We start from the raw sequence: 21263 nt of genomic DNA, 5'->3' as shown, positions 1-21263 counted from the left end.
AGCCCTAGTGGACTCAATGAATTAGGCCCCACTGATTTCCAGCTCCAATGTAATGTAGCCCTCACTGTACATCTAATCCAGGGACAGGCTCAAATGACACGGTGGGCAAACAGAATGTCTGCGAAAGGAAATGCAGAGGACAGAAAAGGGCAGCTTCTTCACCAAGGGTGCTGTGTGCGGTATGCAGCTGGTGATTACAACGCCACTCCAGCGTAAAATCTGACCACCGGGCCCGGGGCCAGGTCTCATCTGTAACGGGGGATAAGTCCTTTGATGCCTACAAGGAGACAGCGTCTCGCTCCAAGGCCACTGACACAGACACTGAGTGCCACAACACAGGGAGAAAGAGGATTTGTCTTCATCTAGAGTTTGGGGACTAATCCACGCGCCTACATCGAATCAAAACAATCCCCATCTCTGTTTTAGAGGGTCTCTGTTTTATCAAAGAAAGTATGATGATTGGATGCTATTCCAACCCAGGAGGAAAAACATTACCATTTTATGTCTTAAAAAAGAACAGAGAACAACAAAGAAAACAACAACAAACACTGTGCAATTTAAAAGTCCAATCAGCATGAGGCATGTTGAGGGCCATTTTAGTTCCAAAAACATTCTGTGTGGATTGTAAAAGGTTCAAATCAAACAGCACAATGTTAAACCACAACTAAACATGTGAGATACATTGGTTCCGGTGCTGAAGAGGGAAATCAACTCTTTAGATCTTGGTGACAAATAAAACTTTCTATTCTCCCTACTTCTGACGCTGTGTGATAATTGCACAGTTTGCCTTTAAGTGGAGGCCCAAAATAGTCTGCATTCCCAGGAAAAGAGCCCTTTTATTAGGAGTGCTGGGTGGTGGGGGTGTGAAATTAGAAACGGGACACACTTACGGTACAGACATCCGGTCTCTCCATTGAGCTGTGACCATCCTGAGCAGCACTTGAACACTGTCTGATACTCCTGTCTGTACACCTGCCGGTAGGCAATATAGTATGCAGTCCTACAGACAAAAACATATATGAAACATACATGAAAACATGGTCAAGGATGGTAGATGTACAAAATACCATGAACAAATGTAAAGAGGAATTAATGTGTCAGGTGTGAGAATTAAAACAGAATCAAAGACAATTAATGATTTATTTTGATTTGACTTGACAACTGCAGAAGTTCATCTGTTGTTTTCGTGTCCTTCAAAGCCTCACACTGGAAACTCATCAAAACAGCCTACTGAAAACACAAGTCATGTTGACAACAGTGGGCACATACTGCACTCTTGATGACCCCTAATAGTAGCCTGTCGTCAAAGCCATTCCAAGCTGTGCCATACAGCAAACACTCAAAGCCGGCTTAAGTGATGTGTTTGAAAGATGGTTTCATTCTCTCTGAGGGATCGATGATACTGACAAGCTGAACAAGTGCCATTTCCCCAACAGCTGTGCAGGGGCAGTGATGTTTTTTTGCTGCCTATTGAAGAATGCTTTTAGGATAAAAGATATACTTGAAAACCTAGAATAGAATCAGACACTTGAGGACAACTATCAGCAAAAAGGAGAGCTCCAGAATATTTCCAGACCAAAGAGCCAAAGGCTTGCAACACCAGTGGCGAGACAACTGCAAGGCCTGCTGGCTTTAAACCCCAATTAGTTCAGCATTTGATCGACCCATCTGCAAAATGTCACTGCTCAGTCCTTGTTTAAAGTGGTGTGTTCAGAGCGCCTGTAATTGCTCTGAGCGCTGATAGTTCTGAGGGTCTGCCTCTTTCCCTTTGATACATGAAGCATCTGAGAGCTTTAATAACCTTCTCTCACCGAGAGGATCACTTTCCAACTGTTGTCCCACCAAGCCCATACAACTGCAGACAAGAGATTGGGTTTCTGTGTCTGTCAGTGAACAAAGAACTGTTTGGACAAAACATTTGATTACAATGGATCTCTGCCTTCCTGACCTCTTGTTCCAAAAATCATTTGGTAAAGCATTACGGAGAGAAAATGACCTCAAAAAAATGACATAACAGGTCATATTATTTCCATGTAGGTACACTGTCTTGTCAGGAATTTGACCTTGACTTTAACCCTGACACATCATTTCTCAAAATCCGTCAGGAAAAAGGAAAAATGAACCACACGCCAGAGGCAGCATTCGATTGACACATGAACACGTCATTGGATGACACAGAGGTAATCTAGGACAAGGAAGAGTTGTTTCTAAAAGATGTAGTCTTTTGTATTGTGATTATATGAGCAGGCTCCCTGAGTGTGCTGACTGATTGAGTGGGTGACAGCCTGTAAGGGGCTGTTTTCACAACATGGGTAACTGTCTTGAATTTCATCCATACGTCTTTTTCAGTCATAACTGTGAATAAATGATGGTCTGACAGACTGACCAAGCACAGATGTAATCAGTAAGACAGTCTGCTATGGTAATCGTCAGTTGATCAAATAGATTAAACACTGAGTTCCGCTTTGCACAAGCTCAGCTATGAGATGATGAAAGATGGGATTGTATACTGTACTTCAGAAAAAGAGACGAGAGAAGACAAATAGATGATAGAAGTTTCAAGGTTCACACACACACACACACACACACACACACACACACACACACACACACACACACACACACAAACCTCCTTTCGTAGCTCATACACCAGGGATGCCCCATGCATCCCTGCTTCCATACTTTGACCATTCTGGTGAAAGTCTGCACACAAGGTTGTGTCTCATGCCTCAGGATTCTCTCTTGCTCCACACACACATTTGGCCTGCAGACAGAAAAGATGATATGATAGAAAACATAACATTTCCAATCACTGATAAGCCTATAACACATGGCTGTTGCATTTATTGCATGGTAATATTGATTAATACGGAATATGATGAATGATTGACTAATGTGTAAGTTTATGTGCCTGTGCTGATAACCCAAATCACACACACACACATACACACACACAGTGAGAGAGAGAGAGAGAGAGAGAGAGAGAGAGAGAGAGAGAGAGAGAGAAACGCACGCACAGAGACTATTCCACTATTGAAAATAAATTGAGGATGATACTCACATGGATGGCTGGAGGTTCCCAAGAGCACTAACTGCATGGATCCCAGTGATGAGTATTAAAATGCTAATAGCGCTATGTAGATTCATTTTAGCAATCGTGTATTTAGCACTAGGCTATACATTTGCTAAAAGTGCCGCAAGAGCTGAAATTTGTTTCAGTCGCATCTTTCTAATGACTCTTTCGCAGCAGTCTAAGCGGAAATGCGTGTTTACTTTTTTTCTCTTTCTGTCACTTGTAACGCACAGTTTGAAAAATATTAGCGTCCACCGCTGATTCAGCACGTGAGGAACATATATTGCACCGCGCATGCAGGTTGAAAACGGTCATTATGCCAATTGACATTTGCACAGAAGACCCCTCCTTTGATCCAGGGAGGAGCTGGAGCACAGGTTGCTTTGGTTCTTGTTTCATTTGGAGGCAGATGTCAAGATACCGCCCCTGGACTCGTCTGATCCTTCTAACATTTGTCGATTAAGCAACAGCCTATAACCCAAATCTTTATATAAACTGCTTTGAAATTAGGCTACTTAGCCAGGCTAAAATTCTTCAATTGAAAGTAGCCTAAAACTTACGTGAAAGATACGCCAAGGCTATGCAAACTATCTCCAATTACGCATTAAGCTACTCTCCTTTGTGTTGCTCTGACATATCACCTGAAAACTCTTACTAAAGTGAACGTTTTGTATCCATAACAACACATGCTAGTCTTTCACAGAAAATTCAAAAAGGTGTAATTGTGTTGTTTTCAAGTTGGCTAGATTTTGACACGGGAAAGCGCGCTATGGCTCAGACAGTCGTAAGCTATATTACACCGCCACCTAGTGGCTGTGATGCCAAGCTAACCTACTATGAACTTTTACCTACTCTCAAAACAGGTAGATTGCATTTCATACACGAAAGCCTGTCAATGAAAGAACATGTCAGTCATTCTTCTGTGGGGCATACAAATAAAATAAAATAAAATAAAATAGTAGGCTACAACGTTACTATTTTGGAGATTGATTTCAGAGGTCGGGCAGGATAAATATGTGTGATTTGTGTAATGTGGATGTAGAACAAGATCTCTGAAATAATGTAAGAAACACAGTAAACAGATCTACGCAATGAGATTAGGTGAAAATCATGCAACTTCATCATGCTTGCTGATGCTGAGTGAGGAGCTTTGGGTAATTCGCTGGGAATTCTGGGAAACAAGACAGGCTGCAGTCTCTAGAGTTGCAACATGTCTTGGCTAAAATGTGGTTTTGCTGTCTTTTTTTATCTATTAAAATGTACAGATGCTGTATTTGAAGACCAAGTGGGAAAGTTTGATTGGCAAGTATTCATTATTTGATAAGAGACTTGAACACTGCATGATGTAGTAGTTTGAAATTGCAGAAGTAGATTAACAGAAGGTTACGATTTCATTGAAATTAGCTTGTCTAGCTAGCTAACAAGCTAGGTTGGCAGGGAAAGCCGGTAGATTGGGAAATTAAACTTTCTAATGTAGTCATCATAACAGAACATCGTGATAGCACTTGGTTCAGAAGGTATTTGGACATATTGATCTTGCGTGACTTGGCAGGTGTAATGTTAACGGCAGACTGTAGTTTTCTTATCGCTGTATTAGCCAGCTAGCTGCCAATGTCAAAATTGTGGTCGAGCGACCCCTTTTCAGCTCAGGAGCTGTCGACATTGTAATCTCTTGGCTCATCTTGTGTCTAATGATATTGCCATTGAGTTATGAGTTAGTATGTTGTTGAGGAAGTAAACAATGTTTGGTCACTGTTGGGCATCGTCTGCTACTGATGATACCAGTGTAGGGTAACCAAGCACTTTGAAAGGACTTTAATTGTACCTCACGTTAGCTATGTAGCTAAGCAGGATACGTCGCCCAATGTTTTAATGCAACATTTGTGTCTAATCGTCCGATACATTGGTATCCGGCATTTTGACACGCAGTATCTCTAACGCATCTAACCTTAACGTTTTACAGGAGACAGCAGTACGTGGGCAATGTGCGATTCGCCTTCTTTGATACCCATTCTCAAGCATCAAAGAAGCTTTTGGTCGCAACGGAGAAGAATATATTTGCCTCATTGAATTCCAGGACTGGAGAATTATGTGAGTAGTCCATTTCGACTACACTGTTCTTATCATATGGTCTCATATTTCGAAAATCTAGACTAAAATATATTATCAATTGAAATCCACTGGGTATTCCTAGATGTCAGTCATCACCTCATACTCCGAAACAACCACCCCATGTTCATAGAGATAACGAAAGAACTGTTAGTGTATGCCAGTGTGAAGTAGAATAAAGTCTGGTGGGGTTTTTTTTTGATCACACAGTCTGGAGACATGTGGATAAAACAGGACCAGAGGGAAACATTGACTCCCTTCTTGTTCATGGACAAGGTGAGTTTAAGCCCCACTGATCATCAAAGAGTCATAGAGATATTGAAATAAGCCTGTTTGATAATAATGCTTTTTATGTCCCTAGATGCTGTTGTTGTGGTCGGAAATGGACGTCTGCTTCGTTGCTGGGAGACCAATATTGGTGGTCTGAACTGGGAAGTTGTGCTGGACACTGGAAGGTAAAAAAAATACCAGCCATTAATATCTAAGTGTTGATTGTGGAATATTTCTGAAGATAAAGCAGGTAATCTATGAACTTGAATGGTCACCATTTCTTTTTGCAGTTTTCAATCAGCAGCATTCATTGGTGTGCAAGACTTTGTCAAATATGTAGCTGTACTCAAGAAATCAGCTATTTCTGTCCACTACCTCTCCAATGGTCATCAGAAATGGGTGGAGAACCTCCCTGACAGGTATAATATGAGCTTGTGATTAGTGCTAAACTTAACACAGTTTGAGGTCTGGAAATTATGAATTAATGAATGAGATTTTTCATTTTTCTTTGCAGTGACTCAGTGCAGTATCAAACTGTATACTCGGGAGGTCAAGGGGAGGTCTTGATTCTGGGACTGGTTCCTAATTCTCACATAGTCATTGTTTCATATAACATCGAGGATGGCGAGATTATGGAACAGGTAAACGTTTTCTGTGTTTGTATTTCCCTAAACTTAGGTAGACAATGAAATCATTTACCGTAGATAGATGTTATTTGCTAGTCCAATAAACACTGGGGCAAATGCAGGATTTTTCTCATCAGTAGTTCCATGTTGGTGGAATGAGTTGCCCAGTGCTCTTCATTCCAATAGTAGTTTTGAGTCGTTCAACAGGAATCTAAAGGCATATTTATTCAATATGCATTAAGTCTATTAATGTTCTTATGGTGAGGTTTGTATGTTTCAGTGTTGTTTTGTTACCATTAGGCCATTGATTAAATTGATGTTTTTATTATTGTTTTTATTCCATAGTTATTATTATTATATAATTGATTGAATTGCTTTATTGTTTAACTACTATTCTCCTATTTAGTCATTGTTTTATTTTCATTGGATTGCTTATTGACACTATTGTTTAAGAAGCTATTCTCTTTAGTCAACACTATAGAGTGATCAACCGCTAAATTTAATTTGTGTTGTTTTGTTTGTATGTCGCTTTGGACAAAAGTGTCTGCTAAGCACCACCACCATGACCACCACCATAACCATATTCGGTTATTGAGTGATGATGTAATAATGGGATAATAAATCTCTTTCCGGGTCCAACAGTGTTCAGACTGGCATGGTTTTCTCCATAGACCGTAAAATAAACTTTTTTTTTTTCGCTGTTCTGAGAGGCCTTTAAGAAAATTGTCATCTATACTGTCTTGTTGCCTCAACCTAATCAAATCCTATTTTTGCCTTGAATTCGGTTACCCTTGAATATATCATCTGGCTGCACAGCTACAATAATAGCTCTGTTAAAGTATAGCTATTTTGTTTTACGATCGCTAAAACGGAGATGATGACAAAGTTTACAAGATGCAAAAACCATCTGGCTGCACTAGTAAACATCTTTTCATGAAAAAAGCTGTTGGGCCCGTGATGTCGGACTTAAGAACCGAATACACCTGAGAGTACAGGATGTTCATTTCAAAATGTTATCTCTTGAAATTCTGTACTTGACTTCTCATATTAATATTATTGCTAGACCTCTGTGGAAGCCCCATGGATGTCAAGTTTGGAGGAGAGCTGTGTGGTAGTTGGAGCAGGTATCCTGTTATGCATCGACCCCATCACCCTTTCCTTGTACACCCTACCACTGAACTCTGAAGAGAAGCCTGAGATGAACCAGATCCTATTGCAGGTGTGTGTGTGTGCGTGTGTGTGTTTACTGTTTACACACGTATCTTTTATAATTTCATACGCAAAGAATAATGCACAACACTTTGTGTTCGCAAAGAATAATCCATGTACAGGTGCTACTGTGGCCACATCTCAGACTGTTTGCACTCTGTGGGTAGTCTCTAGGCTCATGATTGCCATCTCCCCCTACAGTCTCTGGACCTGGAAGTGGCCCCTGGTTTCCAGCCTGTGCTCACTGCCACCCAGCCCCACCCAGCGCGGCCTCCCCTCACGGCCTTCTTCCTTCAGCTGGGGCCAGAGCACCACATCCTGCTCCAGCTCAGTAACGGCATCATCGCCACCCTCAGGGACTTCAAACCTGTACGTTTGGCTCTTTGAACCGCTTCACAGGAGAGGGATTCATCTGAAACCTTAATTGTTTTACAAAGCAGAGCTTGGAATGTATCTGAATAATTTTTTTTCCCTTTTCACAGTCACGATTGGCTACATTTGCCACTACTGGAGAGAAGACAGTAGCGGGAGTCATGACACCCAAAAATGAAACTGTAAGTTGTGTGGACGCTTCAGTTTGAGAACCATGATTTTATGGATTTTAGATGTTTAGCTTGTCAATGGTCTCAATGGTCCTTGTTGGTTCATAAGTTGTCAGTGATCACCGCTATTAACTCCAATAGGCTTGCAGCATCAACCTTTTCACTGTCGACACGGGCCGAAGGTTATTAGACACCACTGTCATCTACCATTTGGACCCAAATGGCGGGAAGCCAAATAAAGTGAGTAGGACAGGTCAGGTCAAGTCAATTTGGCTGCAGTCATGGTTGATTTTTATGTATTCTACTCAATTGTACACTGGATATTATTACTGGCATACTAGACAAACCTCACACCTCTGAAAGACTTTTAAACGCTGATGAGTCCTGTCCTGTGTTTGTTTCTCTCTCAGCTGCACATTCAGGCCTTCTTGAAAAAAGATGACTCCCTGGGCTACAGAGCCATGGTGCAGACAGAGGACTTTGCTCTGACCTTCCTACAGCAACCAGGTAGGCAGTTTCACATGCAGTAGTAGCATGGTTTGGGAGTTTGCTAGTTTGTTTTATTAATTTTGTATTATTATTATTATTATTATTATTATTTTGTATGTGTTATTTTTGCTAAATGTCTCAGATGTGGAACTCAACTTTTGCTTGTTTGTGCAGGTCGAGTGGTCTGGTCAAGGGAGGAGGCTTTAGCTGATGTGGTTACCATGGAAATGGTTGATTTGCCTCTGACGGGAACCCAAGCTGAGCTGGAGGGAGAGTTTGGAAAGAAAGCGGGTAAAGTGTAACACTGATGAACAACAGATTTAGAGGTGTCCCCTTAGAACGTATAGAGACCTAGACCCCTTTTGGTAAGTTACAGTGATTTGATCTGTGAGGATGGTAATGTGCTGTTTAATATCCTACCCATGTTATCATCCTGATACCCATCGCTAATGGACACTTGTCATTCAAAATCCAAATAAATCTAATTGTACACTAAACTTTACGTCATCTCTCTGAAAACAGTATTAATAGTCAAACCCTAATATTGCTAGCCTTAAGAGCATATGTCTTGCAAACTGACTTTTGATTGTCTGTCATTACTTCAGTAAACATATGTTAATTCACTGGCACCATATTCAAAGTATAGCACTTCATGTAAAGATGTTGTCCATGTGCTTTGTATGCCTGTGCTTTCCTGTACGTCTGAAGTTCTTACCGCAACTTCCTGTGATGTGTGCTGGGCTTGTTCCTCTCTGTCTTCCTGTTGTTTATGTTTCATGTTTATTTTCTTTGCCTTTTCTAACTGCTGCATTTTGGATCCAGCAATTCAAGGTAAAGTGGCAAGCTTCCTTCTAATTTCTTATCCTGTATGTTTCTTTTTTCCTGCCTTGTTTTTCATTTCAAGCTGCCGGTGCTCCAAGCTGTGTGTGTCTATCTGTGTGTCTGTGCAGTATTTACAGTTGCCATAACATGTATGAATGTCTCTGAAAATATCTGAAAATATTGTCAAAAATATATATCAGTGTCTGATACTTCAATGAATACTGGATATATATAGCATTATTAAGTAGGACTGTTCCATTGTACTTTTCTGTTAAACTGATATTGTCAGGCATATTGATGAGTAGTTAAAAGATAGCTTTGCTTTTGTGCCCAGTAATTTCCTGTGTATTAGTCGCATTGTATATAAGCCGCAGGACAGTTTTTTATGCCGGTTAAAAGACACAAAACCACATTAATACCATATTACCTGCCCCTGCGTGTATTAACTTCATAGATGAAGAAATGTAGCAACATCAATGCATAAGCCGTGGCTTATAGTTGGGAAATTGCGGTATGGTAGAGAACTTGTTTTCCTCCTCTGTGCTGTCCGTAGACGGGCTGTTGGCCATGGTGCTGAAGCGCCTGTCCTCCCAGCTCATCCTGCTGCAGGCGTGGATCGGTCACTTGTGGAAGCTTTTCTACGACGCCCGCAAGCCCCGCAGCCAGGTGAAAAACGAGGTCACCTTTGAGACGCTGTCCCGGGACGAGTTCAACCTGCAGAAGATGATGGTGATGGTGACCGCTTCTGGAAAGGTACGTTTCAGCTGCTCGCCAGGCAATGTTCTCTCACAGTTGTTCCATCAGGTGTTGAAATGACCTTGCTGTAAAATTCACACACGAATAGACCAACAAGCTCCTATGTGTATGTGTTTGTATTGTTCTTTGTATCCTTTTTGTTCTGTGTCTTTGTTCTGTGTCTTTGGGTACCTTGAAAAGCACTATATAAAACCTATGTATTATTATTATTATTATTATTATTATTATTATTATTCATGTATTTGATATGATATTTGATATGTGCTATGGCTGGTCAGCTTCCATTTGTAACATAAAGTCAATCCCACCCCCTCAGCTCTTTGGCATTGACAGCAAATCTGGGAGCATCCTGTGGAAGCACTACCTGGAGAACATCCAGCCCAACTCGGCCTTTAAACTGATGGTGCAAAGGACCACTGCCCACTTCCCTCACCCACCTCAATGCACTCTGCTGGTGAAGGATAAGGTATTGATTTGAATTTACTGTTTACTGAATAAAGTTAAAATGTTGATGTGTCTCAGCACTTTATACTACAGTCATTTAGTATATAGTATATAATAAAGTATAAGCTGCAGGACAGTGTTTTATGCAAGTTAAAAGAAACAACACCATATTAACACCATATTAACTGCCCCCCTGTATTAACCTCATAGATGAAGACATTTTGCAAAATCAATGTACTGTATAAGCCGCGGCTAATAGTCGGGAAATTACGGTACAGCACAATACTTCTGAATTCTTTAAATATTTTTTGGTTGGTTTTAATAGGAGACTGGTCTGGCATCGCTGCACGTGTTCAACCCCATTTTTGGGAAGAAGAGTCAGATTAACTTGCCTACTTTACCACGACCAGTACTTCAGTCTCTGCTGTTGCCATTGATGGATCAGGACTATAGCAAAATCCTACTGCTCATTGATGACCAGTACAAGGTGAGTTCAGTGGCCATGGTAGTGCCTAAGCTAGTTGAATTAAACACAGGAAACAACAACACCTGTTAGCTTTGCTTCCTAAACGTAAAAACATTTATACATGTCTTGATATTTCTAAAAGATGTCCTCAAAATGGCAGAGCCTACAGAACTATGGAGACTATAGGACACACCGTGGTCTGATGTATGTATCCCTATAAATCGTATATATCCTTCTGGCAGGTCACAGCCTTCCCCTCTAATAAGAATGTGCTGCAGCAGCTTCAGGAGTCTGCCTCCTCCATATATTTTTACCTGGTGGACACCAGCCAGGGAAGGCTGTCTGGCTTCCGCCTCCGCAAGGTGAGCATCCATCTCCCATGGAACTGATTGGTGTGTAGACCGTAGAGCATGCCAAAAGCATTCTTTTTGGACCCTGTGTGACCTTGTGTGATCTTTTGCGACTGTGTGTCCTTGCTAGGATCTGTCCACTGAGTTGATTTGGGAGGTGGTACTCTCCCCGGAGGTCCAGAAGATTGTGGCCGTGAAAGGGAAGCGACCCAATGAGCATGTGCACTCCCAAGGCCGCGTCATGGGAGACCGCAGTGTGCTTTACAAGGTGAGCGTTTCAATCAACAAGAGCGTTTCAATCAACAATCAACCCCCTGTCTTCATCTACTGCTAATGGACTTTTTGATTTACTTTTGATCTATTAATCTGTAAAGTAGATTAAAACATTAAGTGTATTGAAATTATAATTTTGTATTTTGTCCTAATGCGTTTATTTATTTACCATCATGTATAATGCTTTGCTTCAGTTTATGTAGAACACATTGAATTGCCTCTGTGTTTTAGCTTTATTAATAAACTTGCATTGCCTATCCTAGCCTACTATACCTGCAATTCTTTAACACAAACACACAGGCATTTGTGGGCATAACCCATTGGTAACCAGGTACTGCCAGGTATGCCATGGTTTTTGGAGGTGCAAACAAACGCATCACCATGGAAATCACATAGGAAATTCTCTGTCATATCTTTTTTTTAACGCCAATCCATGGGCATGGTCATTTGAGCAGCAGCAAATGCTGTGAAATCTCGACCAGTTCCTATGTGATTTCCATGATGATGTGTTTGTGTGCACCTCCAAAAACATTGCGTACCTGGTCCATGATATAAGTTCCAAACCAACATAACAGCCTTAGGTAGTGTATACAATAGCGTCTCTAAAGCTGGTTTTCTCCCCTCTCCTCTCCTCTCCTCTCCTCTCCTCAGTATCTCAACCCTAACCTCCTTGCGGTGGTGACCGAGAGCACGGACGCCCACCAGGAGCGCAGCTTTGTGGGGATCTTCCTGATTGACGGCGTGACCGGACGCATCATCCATGAGGCTGTGCAGAGGAAGGCTCGAGGCCCCGTCCACTTTGTGCACTCTGAGAACTGGGTGGTGGTGAGCAATATTTAACTAACATTCATTACTCTGCTGCTACTGGACCGTTCCTCACATATAGAAATACCTGCAGCCTTTATGAATCTCAGGTACAGTGTTGCTACTGTCTTGAGTCAGTGGTGCATTGCTGTTGTGTCCAAGGTTATATGTTGTGTATTGTTAATTAGGCTAAGTTGTTGTTAAGCCACTGTGAGAAGTCTCCAGGAAGTTAACATCTCTCCTGTGTATAACTGAAATTCTATGTAGACATTAATTTAGAATGAGTGAGATGTATTTGCTTTGCATTGTTCAGAGCCTTTTTTACTTCTGCTCACTATTCTCCCTTTCATTTATTCTCTCTGTCCCTGTGTCTCTGGTACTCCCACCTTCCTGCAGTACGAGTACTGGAACCTAAAGGCCCGTAGGATCGAGTTCTCGGTGCTGGAGCTGTTTGAGGGCACCGAGCTGTACAACAGCACTGTCTTCAGCTCCCTGGACCGGCCTCACCCTCCTCAGGTGCTGCAGCAGTCCTACATCTTCCCCTCCCCCATCAGCACCCTGGAGGCCACGCTCACCGAGAAGGGCATCACCAGCCGACACCTGCTGGGTAAGATCACAACTAGGTTCTTATAGGTTTGTTGTTAGACATTTTATTGTTGTTTTGTTCGTAGTATTCACTTTAGGTTAATAATCACAGGCATAATGTTTGGGTCTTGTGTCTGTAATGTTTCATCATCACCGCCACAGGAAAAGTCATTGCTATGCACCAGGAGCTAGCTGTCATCATGTCCATTGCTTATGATTGGCTGTGAAAACCATGTTAGTTATTTTTGATCGATTTTACTTTGATTTTGAAAAGTATGTTTATGCCTTTGTTTAGTCGGGCTTCCATCTGGGGCTATCCTGTCCTTACCAAAGATGTTTATTGACCCAAGGAGACCAGAGCAAGTTTCTGACCAGAGCAGGTGAGTCCCTCACTGCATTGCACAGTACAGTCAATTGAGATGAAGGTATCATTTAACCTTGCCTACATTTTTTGTTTTTGCCATAAAAATGAAATGAAATCTTTGAGTGTGGAAAGAAAGTGTTCGAACAGTGCTGTTGTATGGTTTTCAGGGAGGAGAATCTGATTCCTTATGCACCAGAACTGCCCATTCGAACGGAGTGGTTTGTCAACTACAACCAGACTGTAGCAAGAGTGAGAGGAATATACACTGCCCCTTCTGGTCTGGAGTCTACATGTCTGGTAAGGTTATGACCATTTACACTCTATGTAACCTTCGCTTTGGACAAAGGCATCTGCCAAATAGCCATAACCATAACCTTTTCTTACTAAATATTTAATCTAAAGATTATTCAAAATATTTATGTCTAGGTACTTGAATTTGTTTTTTCCCTCTCACAGGTTGTGGCATATGGTCTGGACATTTATCAGACACGTGTGTACCCCTCTAAGCAGTTTGATGTACTCAAGGACGACTATGACTATGTACTGATCAGCAGTGTGCTGCTTGGACTCTTCTTTGCCACCATGATCAGCAAAAGACTTGCTGAGGTGAAACTGCTGAATCGTGCATGGCGGTAAGGATGCCCACCCTCCCTGGGCACCTGTACCAGGCAGCCAACTGCCCCCTGTCCTGTCTTTACGTGGCCAATGCCAGGGGACCACCAGAAGCCTGTCTTACTCTGCAAGAAGGATTATGTCTTGATTATGATGGCAAACAGAGCTGCCTTTTGAGGTGCCTGCCTGCGTTTGGAAGAATAAATGTGGTGGTTATAACTGTTAGAGGAAGCCATTTTCACACTTCATGTCAATCCGTGGTTCATTAATGTTTCATCTCATTCACTTTGCCTACATTTATCTTACATTTGTGTGTCTTGTGCACTACTGTGTGGGGTATGATTGTGAAATATGCTTATTTGAATGAGTGAAATGAGAATAACATGTTGCTAAGTTACCTACACAATGCAGTTGAAGTTTTTCTCCAGATTCTGAGACATAGAACTGAGTGCTGAAACAATTTTCCTGTGTATCTTCTTTTTCTTTTTGTACGCAATGGCTATTTGTTTGTCCATTGTTTTCTTATGTGGAGCTGGAGACACATTCAGGGTTAAGCATAAACCTGTTGGGAAAGCCATTTTGAATCGGTATTTATGTGTTTTTCTTTTTTTTCCTTTTTCCATTTGTTTTGTTTGCAAGATGTTGATTTGTTGTCATTTTTAAGGATGTGAAATTAGTAAGTAGTTTTGACCATTTGGTCTGATGCACTGGATGTTTTTGTTTGTCTTAAAAAGTTTAATTTGAATGGTCATGCTTTCTCCTCTGAAACATCTTTGTGTGTAAATAGTATTTATGATGCTTTTAAGACTTCCTTAAAGGTACAAAAATGGGACACACTTAAGATGATCAGCAGTGATCACTTTGTGTGTTTAATTAATTTATAATCTTGCTAATGCTTTGAAAATAAGTTGTTAAATAAAATTGCTAATGAAAAAAGCCTTTTATAATTACTTTGGAGTAAAAAACAATTAAATGTGTGTCTATGTTTTCCTAATACTAAAATATTCTGAACCTCTTGCAATCACACTGTTGCTGAAGCTGATGCAAAAATAAAGTTAGATTTTAACCCGGTCTGTTTATAAATGCTTGTTTTTTTTTACGTTAAGATGTTTAGCGAATGTTACAGCTGTATTGCTAAAGCAAGAGTGATGCTGTTTAATACCACTTATCAGACATTTCCTCTAGTTTACCAAGTATGACCATGAGTTATTGGAAGCCTCATGATACTTTTTTGGTTGAATCAAAGGAATCGCTATAAACTTAAAACATGAATGTTATTGCATTTCCTAGAAAATATGGACTCTAAAAGGCTTATCAGACCCATCCATCACCTGGCATCAGATATATTTATAAAACATTTAATTAAACTCTTCTAGACGACTGTATATCTCTACACAATTAACTTACAAATATCGCATACAGCAGTAATATAAGATCAGATAACAATAGGCTAAAGTTGAATTTAAAATCTCACAGTGCCCGGTTTTGGTCTCGGGCATCTGGTCACCTATGCACTATCAACTAGACTATGCTACTGTATATCTTTACACAATTAACTTACAAATATCGCATACAGCAGTAATATAAGCTCAGATAACAATAAGCTAAAATTGAATTTCAAATCTCACAGTGCCCACCAATAAATTTAGTTACGTTGATCAGCAAGCAACCCATGGCATGTCTTGGCATGTAGGCTTCTAGCCATATCAAACATTGGTACAATATTATGTCAATAACCAACTGATAATAACAAACTTTTAGCTTACCTTGTATACTTTGTCAAATTAGACGGCGTGTGTTTGAAAGCCATTATAGTGCGCAGAAGTTGCAGCAGTGCATCCGAAATTACTGTAGAAGATTTAAGCAGCCAACCATATCGCAAAGTTCTTCCAGGGATGGATGTAGCCTACACTAATGCTGGTTGGATGCTTGGCTGCTCTTCCTGCAGGTGGTGTGATGGATCGATTTCAAACCAATAGGGTGTCGGAAGATATATGTTTACACTTCTCACCCAACCACATTAAAATTCACGCGGATTGCGCGATTTATGTGGATAGGTTTTTTTTTTTTTTTTTTTTCCAACAATGATAAGACAAAATGAAATAGGCGTAACGAGGCTATTGGACCCAAAGTAGGCTATAGGCACTATACCCACAATTTCTACTCATGTAAAGTAACAAAGTATTTGTAGCGTAGGCCTAATTCGTCACTTGACATTTCTGGCTATGAATGATAACGCCAAAGACTAGACAGTAGTATGTTCCTTTTAAAAGACAAATTATGAAACTAACTGTGGCTGAGGAAGAGCGTTCCTAAAGCAGATGTCAGTTGTCATATCAGCTCTGGAATTGCCACAGTTATCCAAGTAGGCCTACAGGTGGGAGCGATCAAAGGAACCATATCTGATTTAATGAGCCATTTGCAGTTTCACTGTACCGGCATTGTGCATTTACACCTGCATGTCTTCATCTTTGAGACAAGCATACGTTAGGCTACTGGCAGGATCAACCAGGCAGCTGATGGATAGCTGGCTCGTCCCCGGCGGGCGCTGCGCCTTCGTTGCCTTTGGGTTGGCCTCCGGAGAGGTTGCCCCATGCGGGTGCACGCAGCGTGGGTAGCTGTTGCCATACGTCCGTGTGTGTGGACCTTGAGGACCGGGGGATGCGTCCGGCCACCCGCCCGACAACGGCCTCCTGTATGGGACTGCTGAGTCAGACGGGGCGGCTGAATCTCGCAATAGAACCTTTCGGCGCTGGGAGCGGAGGCTCCGTGGAGCCCCATGTGCCCCCAGCCTGGAGGCTGACGCGCTGGGGGCGGGGAGGGGGGTCCCGATCCGCTGGATGGTCGGGGTGCCTCCCCAGGCGCGTCTAGTTTTCATATCGGCTAGAGAGAGAGACACCGAGGCTGGGTGAAGCGAGCTGGAATGCTTCCCTGGAGCTCAGAATAGGTCTGTTTTTTTCTAAGTCCCCTTTTTTAGTGCAACTCATTAACGTGCCGGTACCCCACCGGGGGGGGGTACCCTCCAGGCCAAGGGACCTGCCAGAGAAGTGTCAGAAGCCGTCGGACGCTTTTCGCTGCGCTCCCCTGGTTTTGTTTCTGGAACCTGCCACTTGCCCAGCCTATATAATTAAATAAATAGGGAAATTCTCTCTGCCCATGGTGAACCTAGGGACTTAGTCTATGGAGCGAATTTCCCCCCCTAGGTTCACCATAGGCAGAGAGACACATTTTCTCTTTTTAGGCTAAGTCCCTTATTTATTTAATTATATAGCCTGGGCAAGTGGCAGGCTCCAGAAACGAAGCCAGGGGAGCTGGCTGCGCCTTCGTTGCCTTTGGGTTGGCCCCCAGAGAGGTTGCCCCATGCGGGTGCACGCAGCGTGGGTAAAAAAGGGGACTTAGAAAAAAACAGACCTATTCTGAGATCCAGGGAAGCGTTCCAGCTTGCTTCGCCCAGCCTCGGTTGCCCTCTCTCTGGCCGATATGAATACTAGACGTGCCGGGGGAGGCACCCCGATCAATCCAGCAGGTCGGGTCCCCCTCCCCGCCCCCAACGCATCCCCCGGTTCACAAGGTCCACACACACGGACGTGTGGAACCAGCTACCCACGCTGCGTGTCCTCGCATGGGGCAACCTCCCCGGAGGCCAACCGAAAGGCAACGAAGGCCCCAGCGTGCGCCGGGGACGGGCCAGCTATCCAGCAGCTGCCTGGTTGATCATGACAGTAACATATGCTTGTCTCAAAGATTAACCCATTCAGGTCTACCGGTACAATGAAATTTCGAATGGCTCATTAAATCAGTTATGGTTCCTTTGATCGCTCCCACCCGTACTTGCATAACTGTGGCAATTCCAGAGCTAATACATGCAAACGAGCGCTGACTGGGCCCCTTCACGGGGACCTGCGGATGTGTGCATTTATCAGATCCAAAAACCCATCCGGGGGCCTCGTGCTTTGGTGACTCTAGATAACCTCGGGCCGCTAGCGCGCCCTCGGTGGTGACGATGTGTCTTTCGAATATCTGCCCTATCAACTTTCGATGGTACTTTCGGCGCCTATCATGGTGACCACGGGTAACAGGGAATCAGGGTTCGATTCCGGAGAGGGAGCCTGAGAAATGGCTATCAAATCCAAGGAAGGCAGCAGGCGCGCAAATTACCCATTTCTGACACGGTGAGGTAGTAACGAAAATAACAATACAGGTCTCTTTCGACCCCCTGTAATTGAAATGAGCATATCCTAAACCCATGGGTGAGGACCCATTGGAGGCAGGGATGGGCACAAATACATCAAAATGTATTTCCAAATAAAATACCAAATACCCACCTAAAAAATGTATCAAAATAAGCTACAAAATACAGCAGCCAAAAAATGTATCAAAATAAAATACTGTATTTTTGTATTTTCAAAATACTACAAAATACTTCTTTCTAAAAGCCTTTTTCGTCTATCCCTTCACTTGTACACTATCTGAAAAAACAGCGATTAAAATGAATTTATTTTCATTTTGAAAGAAACAACACAGTGAGGCATAGAATTGAAAATGCCATTTGCAGTTGTTTGTTTAGAACTGGAAATTGCGTTGCCAGGACAACGTGGCATTTTCACTTAAACCACTATGACGCACTCTTTGTTTCTATGGTAATGGATTGTTTGATGTTTGGAATCTTTAAGATACAATGTTGCAGATTGAATATAATATCACTTTTGGAAAGCAATTTCGACGAGCAGCAGCACAGATATTTTCTCTAAGCAACTTTCGACATCAGTCTTAGTTCTCACTTTGTTTCAGGACATTGTCTGGCGAGAAAAAAAGGCCTCACAATATGCAGGACAGACCGGGGGTAATTCAAATTTACATAATATTATGGGCCATCCCAGCTAGCAATTACACGCGGGCCGCTTCCGTAAAACCTCCGGCGCTGTCGGCTGAGTTGCGGCATCGGCGCCCTGCTAGAAATTAGGAGCGGGCCGCTTCCGCAAAACCTGCGGCGCTGTCGGCTGAGACTCGTCCTCGGCTGAGTAGTGGCAACCACAATTGGGCCAGGTCATTTTGCCACCTGCAGGCCGCTGCTCGACAGCTGTTAACTGGGCGCTCGGCTCAGACCCTTTTTTACCAGTATGACGCCGATTTCAACGGCTACTGCAGCAATCGTCAAGCACGCAGTCAGCTCAAGTCATCACTGGAGTGTGCATAACTTTGGATGAGAGAAGACGCCTGACTTCTGCTGATTCTGCGAAATACGGTGAACTTGAGGTAAGTCTTGTTTAACATTCCCTATAAAGCATCAACAATTGAGTTCCCTTAACATTTTACATAAACCACTACATTCGTGTTATTACTAATGAAATGTTGACCCACTTTGTCCGCGAAGTTCCTCCTATCCCTCCAGATGAAACGAAAAGAAAGAATTCAGAAATGTAATTCAATTAACAATCAGCAACAACCGAAAATTCTTAATCATGCCGGATTAAAGTATAGGCTATAAAGGGGGATCAATAAGGTGTAACGATAGCTGTTTAGCTCAAAGGTAAACATTGGCTAAGGGGCTAAAACTAGCTGGGATGTTAGCTCATATTTCTTTGCAGCTTGGATGCAATATATGGGTTATTTACGAGCTCAGTCTTCGACTTGTGGAAGAAAATAAATTGGAACAAAATCCTACAACTGACTTATTTCATTTTTATTCTGAAAACTGGTGTCTCGTGTCTCTTTCTCATACTTTTGTACTGGTCCAGTAGGCTAGCATATTACGGTTACAGAGACGTGCTACACTCAATCAACTAGCTAACATGCTGCCGTCTTTTTTTTCTCAGATGCAGTCCGCCGGAATTCCCTGACTAAAGACTCCACAGAAAAGCTCTTCAGCACCAGGTGGATATTATAGCTGACCTCCGACAGAGATGGTGAAGCCAGAGCAAACCGGTAGACATCGTAGATAAGTTTCAAACTCAAATGCAGTGGACTAGTTAAATGTTTCAAAGTATTTGAACTGTTGGTTTTACATGAATGCTGTGATGTATAGTCCAATAAAAATGCTTTAAACTTGAAAACTGTCTGATTTATATGCAGATTAGGCATATCTTGTATAAAGAACTGCTTAGCAATTCTAGTATTAACTTGACACGAATGGAAATCAATAAAACCCAGACAATGAACTGGACGGGGGGCTTTATATCGGGGTTCCGCAATAGGGCCTCATTACAGCCGAGCGCTCGGAGAGCAATCGGACCTAGATTCATGCCGAGGATTGGCCGAGTGTTTTCGCCTTAATCGGGCCGCGTTACAGCCGAGCGCTCGTAGAGCAATCGGTCCTAGATTCATGCCGAGGATTGGCCGAGTGTTTTCGTTTTAATCGGGCCGCGTTCGGCCCGCACAATTTTTGCTGCCTGGGATGGCTCTTACTTACCTATCAATTCCGTGGTCTGTTATGTCCGGATTGAGCAGCATTAGCCTACCTTAAAAACTATAGGCTAGGCTACTTTAGGTTAAGTTTTATTTTCAAAGACTAGTGTAGCCTGTGCTGTACAGTGTAGCTAGTCTATAACAGTTATATTGTTCTATCCCTTATCAGTGATGTTGTTAACACGTTTGTCTGGATCACAATTTAGCTATGGAACATAACCAGCTAACATTAACATTGTGTGTTTATCTTCTGTTAGTGTCTGCCCTACTGTCTGTGCTACATGAAGAAGGCTGCCTTCTGTCTGGACAGAGTGGCATACAACGAAAAAGTAAGGTTCCTCTATTTAAGAAAAATACAAGTAGCCTATAGATAGTGGGGAACCTGCACACCTTGATTATACTGTGGTTGCAGCTATTTCACAAGAATAACTTCAAAGTAGGCTAACATAAGAATGAAAAGTGCAACACTAGAAAATGTAGACGTTTCTGCTACTTTTAAGAAAATACAAGAACATCACAATACATATATCTTACCCATTACTTTTTTCTCATAGAAGGAACTTCTGAAACTGTTCCTGAAACTGCAGGAGCAAGGCTCAATTATCTCCTACGTGACTGTAGAGGATGTAATTGAATGGTTTCTCTGCCATGAGAGGCAGATGTTCACGGATTGGTTAGTGGCCTAATCTAAGTCTGGTGCTTAAACTGTAAAGAAGCAATTTCTTTGAAATATATAAGCAAAGAACATTAAACACCCCCTCTTATTATTGTTTAGGTTTCTTGAATTAAAGGAGTCACGTGAATCAGATGACAATACCTGGCTGGTAGGTTAGATTACTAATGTTCAGTGATTAATTTCTCTTTTATTGGTAAAATTAGTAGAATGGTTATCTATAAAATATTCAGGTTGTGTAGTCCTTTGTTAGCTGATAGTATTTTATTTGTGTTATTTTAGACTTGGCAGGTGAATGCTCGACTCAGGATGCAGGACATTGAGCAGGAGGTCAGGAGGGAGCTGTTAGTCAGACGTCTGTCGAGTGTCTCTTGTCAGGGTGATGAGCTGC

The 21263-nt window shown here is 42.2% G+C and overlaps 2 protein-coding genes and 1 long non-coding RNA gene across 3 annotated transcripts; 2 read left to right on the top strand and 1 right to left on the bottom strand.

Annotated features, from left to right (window-relative positions):
• Positions 1-194: 194 nt before the first annotated feature.
• Positions 195-3125, bottom strand: LOC134087214 (EGF-like and EMI domain-containing protein 1). Its single transcript, XM_062540570.1, has 4 exons — positions 3062-3125; positions 2630-2764; positions 891-1000; positions 195-321 (listed from the first exon to the last, which is right to left on the bottom strand). Coding segments are annotated over exons 1-4 (291 nt in total). The 5' UTR covers positions 3064-3125; the 3' UTR covers positions 195-277.
• A 1101-nt stretch (positions 3126-4226) lies between these two features.
• On the top strand, positions 4227-14865 carry emc1 (ER membrane protein complex subunit 1). The gene is made up of 22 exons (XM_062540569.1): positions 4227-4375; positions 5037-5164; positions 5393-5458; positions 5544-5637; positions 5743-5871; positions 5967-6093; positions 7142-7297; positions 7489-7656; positions 7770-7841; positions 7971-8069; positions 8240-8336; positions 8493-8609; positions 9694-9893; positions 10213-10362; positions 10666-10827; positions 11049-11168; positions 11287-11424; positions 12081-12254; positions 12630-12840; positions 13114-13198; positions 13350-13479; positions 13639-14865. Exons 1-22 carry the CDS (start codon positions 4284-4286, stop codon positions 13816-13818), a joined length of 2895 nt encoding a protein of 964 aa, XP_062396553.1. The 5' UTR covers positions 4227-4283; the 3' UTR covers positions 13819-14865.
• A 5623-nt stretch (positions 14866-20488) lies between these two features.
• On the top strand, positions 20489-21263 carry LOC134087023 (uncharacterized). Its single transcript, XR_009939793.1, has 4 exons — positions 20489-20528; positions 20754-20872; positions 20975-21023; positions 21155-21263. It is a non-coding gene; the product is annotated as an uncharacterized LOC134087023 (long non-coding RNA).

This window comes from Sardina pilchardus, chromosome 7 (assembly GCF_963854185.1).
Source record: "Sardina pilchardus chromosome 7, fSarPil1.1, whole genome shotgun sequence".
Classification (NCBI taxonomy): Eukaryota; Metazoa; Chordata; class Actinopteri; order Clupeiformes; family Clupeidae; genus Sardina; species Sardina pilchardus.
Note: the sequence above shows the minus strand (reverse complement) of the source record. Positions and strands in the feature narration are given on the sequence as shown.